The sequence below is a fragment of the Lactuca serriola genome, chromosome 4 (genome assembly GCF_051521515.1).
Source record: "Lactuca serriola cultivar US96UC23 chromosome 4, Lser_US96UC23_V15, whole genome shotgun sequence".
In the NCBI taxonomy this organism is placed as follows: domain Eukaryota; kingdom Viridiplantae; phylum Streptophyta; class Magnoliopsida; order Asterales; family Asteraceae; genus Lactuca; species Lactuca serriola.
Window position 1 is genome coordinate 369087808 of NC_136411.1, and position 5364 is coordinate 369093171.

A 5364-nucleotide genomic window follows, 5' to 3' on the forward strand; every position below is an offset into this window, starting at 1 on the left:
TAAATATGTTTGATGTTTTGTATATGCCAGTAAATGCTTGTATGCGAACATGGTTATTTGCTTGTTAATTTGAGTTGAGGCGGTCCTGCTTTGTGCTGAAGGCTAACATACCCTATGATCGGTCCGGGGAGACTGTAGGCCCACGTGGCGGTCCAGTCATGTCGAAGGCTTGGTGTAGATTTAGTAAGCTGTAGGCCCTGGAGGGCGGTCCAGTCAGACCAATGGCCCAGTATGCATGTTGTTGATTTATGGTTACAGATTTGGTATTTCAGCGTGGTATTGGTATTTTGGGGGTAATTCATTAAGCCCTCGGGCTTACAGTTTGCAGTTTATTGTTTCAGATACTTCAGGAGGAAATCATGGAAAGGTAAAGGCATGACTGTACCGCTCCTCATCCTTATGATCTTGTTTTGGGACACTCTGATGGATATTGATAAAAATGTTTTGTAACCTGTTACTATCTGGTTTTATTTATGCTTGAAAAGTTCAAATTTGGCGTAAAAATTTATGGGTGTTATATATATATATATATATATATATATATATATATATATATATATATATATATATATATATATATATATATATAGTGGTAAATTTGTAGAGTAAAAAAATTAAAAAAAATACACACATAATCAAAATGTCTTCCAACACCCCAAACTCCTCCAACCCAAATGCTTCCAACCCATTTGCACTTTTCGGTTACGATCCGACATCACCTCCACCTTACCGGCCACAAATGGTTCCATCTCAAAACCAAGCATTTGTAGGGGGTGTTTCTAACTATATTATTCACAATTCCAATGGCGTGTTCGGTACAGAGCATTTAGGAGTGTTTGAGAGCTTCTAGTGTTTGAAAAAATGCTCCGTGTTGAACAAAAAGCCTCGTTCGGCACTAAAAGCTTCTAGCGTTTAGTTCAAACAAAACGCTCCAAATTCAAATGCTACTTCATGTAGCGTTTAACAAAACGCTACAAGCTACCCACTACAAGCTATCCGCTACCAGCTAGTTTTGCCGAACACGCCTCAAATGCCACAAACAATTCCAATTCCAATCCCAACCACCCCAAACAACATCCCAACCTCAATTGCAAACCCAATTCCAATTTCAATCTTAACCGCCTTTCACACCTGCAACCGAAACTCTTTCTGATTCCAGGCCCGAAGAACAACCTCAAAAAAGGGAAGGCCGATCCGAGAAGGTGGAGTAAAAAAGAAGAGACGTAATTAGCAAAGACATGGGTCGATATATCAGAAGATAGCAACATAGGAAACGACCAATCGCGTGATCAATTTTGGTTACGTGTTACAGAGCGGTTTTGTAAGGGTATGGGTCGAGAACCAGATTACCGGACGTCAGACCAATATAACTTAAAATGGAATCTTGTTAACAAACTCATGACACAGTGGAACAAAATTTACACAAACTTCGAAAAGTAATGGGCTAACGGGAAAAGTGAAGCGAGTTTATTGAAAAAACACACGCGATATTCCAAGATAACATGTTGAAACCTTTTAAGTTCATTCATGTGTGGGAAGTTGTCAAAAGAATCATTAGGTGGAAGGAGCTTGCAACACATGAAAAAATTGCTAATCCGCCAAAAGAAGTCGAACATCTTCATATTCGAGCTTACAACAAATATCATTGGATGGTCACATTGGCGTTGATCTTAATGATGATAATGACGACATCGAAGAAATACGCCCACCTCCTCGTCTTATGGGAATGGATAAAGCAAAATCTCGAGGAAAAGGAAAAGGAAAACCGACATCGTCCGGTTCCGGTGATGATTTTTTTTCGGTGAGGACACCTTTAAATTTAAAAAAAAAAAATACAAATCATAAAATCGAACATAGTAATATATTGGAGAGATTTTTTTTATCATTAAAACTGAATCATGAGTTATAAAAAGTGAATCATGGATCATAAAAATGATCAATGCTTCAATTTTAATGATCCAATTTTTTTTTTTCTCTCCGATATAATACTATGCTCGATTTTATAATTTGTATTTTTTTAAAAAAAATTTGTTTTTCAATTTTTGTAAGGTGTACTCATGAGTTATCACCGAAAGAAGTGTCCTCATCCGATCCTATATATATATATATATATATATATATATATATATATATATATATATATATATATATATATATATATATATATGCCTTCCAAGTTCCAACCACTCCTAAATTCCTCTATAAATACCACAATTATTCTTTCATATTACTAACATAATTCGTCTTTCATTTTATTCACAATCACATACTTGTTTTGCTTAACCATTCAAAACCAATGACTTATAAAATGATGAATTGGTCAGAAAATAAAGAAGAGACGGTTTCAGAAGACCCATATGCCATGATGCCTGGTGATTTTTGGGTAAATATTTGAAACATGGGTTGTCGAAGTCGTAGTCTTGATCAAATGTGTTCGAAGCTACGCGATATAAGAGTTAAATGCCTTGAATTCGATGAAGTTTATAACTTTGTTATAAACAACGTACATAAAGACGAGTCGTTTGTTGTGGCCAAACATCAATATGAAGACACAAAACACATACCGTTTAAACACGTCAAAGTTTTGTTAAAAATGAGAAGTGCCAAAAATCCAGTCATTAAAAATTATAAGGTTTAAAAAACTTGTTTAAGTTGTTTGTGGTTGTATTTTTATGTTTTTATCTATTTTATTTTAAGTTGTATGTTTTAAATTAATGTAATGTTTGTTTAACTGAATAAAATACTAGTTTAAAAAATATATATTTTTATTGTATTTTTTTAGTGTAATGTAATATTTTAATTTAAATAAAAACTAGTATTTAATAGAAAATATTTGTTTTTAATGTATTTTGAATTAAATTTAATTAAAAAAATAAAATGAAATGATGTGTTTAGTGGTAGATACTAGGTATCCCATAGTTACACGTATCGAATGTGGTGATATATGTCATTTATCACTAGCTATAATAATTAGCAGTGGATATAAGAATGATCTAACTTGAATTGAGAATTGAAGGTGGGGTTGTAGGCTCTTTCACAACATTAATGTCCCATACCCTATTAATAAAAGTGTTGCTTTATTGTTTTTGAAAGGCATCTCTCAACTGAAGTCCTGTTTGAAACAAAGCCACGAAGGTATGTATATGAGTACTGATTGCACATGAGTTAACCGTTCAAAAAGAAAAGAAAAGAAAAGAAAAAAGCTTTTAAAAAGAACTGATTGTATGCTTAATTTCATGTTAAAAAGAATTATTTATAATTTGATCTAAATTTTTTGTTTTATAAAAAAAAAAAACCTTATAATACAAAAGTTATTTTAAATCATTTTCAAAAACTTTTAATATAAACTACTTCAAACAACTTTTGAGATAAGATTTTAATTTTCTGTTTTTATGTTTCAAATTTAAACTTTTATTTTATATGATAACCTTTTTGTCAAGAAATTCTCATAACTAATCGATTTGTGATTCATGTTTGTCCAATGTAAAGATCATTTTGTTCTTTCCGAATTTTGTGAAAGATGCATATTAATTTGTTAGCAACCGTGGTTGAAAAAAAAAATCAACCCAAATGGCTACTTAGTTTCTGAGAATACGATGATTCATTACCCTTTGAGGGAATTTGCCCTTCTATATAAAACGTTTGAAGCTTTAAATTTAGATCTAACTAAATTACATGTTACACATTAAGTGATTCAGATTATATTTGATTTTCAACAACTTAAATTGATAATCAAAAAAAGCTTAAAACTAAAAAGTAATCGAGTTAAAAAAATTGCAAAAATGTATTCCAATTTTCTTAAATATCAACTGAACAAAGAAGGGGTAACGACGATATGTCTTAACGGGTGGTCGACATCGTCTCCTCCGCCGTGTTTCACAAACTCCGACGGAGTCAGAAAGCTACCATGGCAAACACATACTATTCTAACTTCTTCTCCTTTTCCATATCTATACAAAAACCCTTGTGTCTTTTTGCCATCGGGACCTTCCACTTTGGTGGAGACACACGGCATCGTTAAAACGTCCGGCAAAGCTCCGCCGCCGGATTTGATCTTCGAGCTCCGGTCAACTTTGTGTGACTCCGACCGATCATGACTTTCACTTTTTGTATTGATTCCTATACAAGAAGAATAGTAAAAGACAAATATCAGATAACATGAACACGTAACAAGTTTCTTGAAAATCTTTCTACTTTTAAAGATTATGTTGATAATCAAATAATAGATCCGTTTTATATTTGACATGATTTTCAAAATAAATATTTAATTTTACATACAATTTGTGTAAAAATATTAATGCAAATGATTCACGAATCAAGGAGTAAATAGAGAAAAAGATCAAGAATTTATTAGATAATTACCTTGAAAAGGTTGACTTTCCAAATCGGAAACCCCAGAAGACCCACCACTTCCCTGAGACCCAATCGATCCTTGTGATGAAAAATGCAGCGCCGGGTGCGGTGGTGGTGGTGACGGTGACGGTGACGATGACGGTGGACCATTTTCGTTAACCAAATTCCTCCGATTTGTCTCCCAATCCTCCACCGTTTTCGTTTTCACCACTCTCACATTCTTTAGCTTTTCAACTCGTTTCCGCTTTGCCTCCGACCGCCGCAACGACTGCAACTCCTTCCTCCTCCTCCACTCCGCCTCCATCTCCGGCGGAAGAGAGCACGTCCTCGTCAACGGAGAATACAACGATAATTCAACATCAACCGAGAAATTCACGAAATCGTTTACCGAAGAAGCACGGATCAACTTTCTGTTGAACTTAGCGTCATTAACCACCATTCTTTGTGGTTCCACCCCAAATCTACCGTTCAAAGACAACCCTAAACTCAGCTCTACGTTTTCCGGCGACCCATGAGCTTCCTCTTTTGGTTTCACCGGAAAACGATTCCCTCCTCCGCCGCACGTAAATCTCTGCAATAAATCCCTTGAAAAGCTTGAATCTTGAGAGCCCGCCATAGTTTTTAATTAAACATCAATAGATTATTCCAGTAAACGAAAAAAAAAACCCTAATTGGAAATCAAATCTTCGCCGGGAAATAATGAATAAATATCCCCGCCGGCGAAGCAATGAGAGAGAAAGAGACGGGTGGGACGAAAAGAGAAAAAGGGGGAGAGTTTTAAAGGATGTGGATTTCTAAAATGACGAAACTACCCTGGAATAATCAATTTAAAATGACGAAAACGCCCTTGAAATATGAAACACATGTGTGGTTTGACACGTGGAGGCGACTGAATCACCCACGTAAATTTAAAAACAAAAACAAGTTCCGAAACTAGCGTTTCAACTTAACCAATCAGAAATTGCCACGAACATGTAACTTGAATCTAATGAGTCATTGCCACGTGGATAG

General features: G+C 34.8%; 1 protein-coding gene across 1 annotated transcript; it reads right to left on the bottom strand.

The window, feature by feature from the left end:
- Window positions 1-3765: 3765 nt before the first annotated feature.
- Window positions 3766-5112, bottom strand: LOC145097701 (ninja-family protein AFP3-like). Its single transcript, XM_079035336.1, has 2 exons — window positions 4363-5112; window positions 3766-4119 (listed from the first exon to the last, which is right to left on the bottom strand). The coding sequence occupies exons 1-2, from the start codon at window positions 4967-4969 to the stop codon at window positions 3806-3808; spliced, it is 921 nt and encodes a 306-aa protein (XP_078891462.1). The 5' UTR covers window positions 4970-5112; the 3' UTR covers window positions 3766-3805.
- Between the last annotated feature and the right edge of the window lie 252 nt (window positions 5113-5364).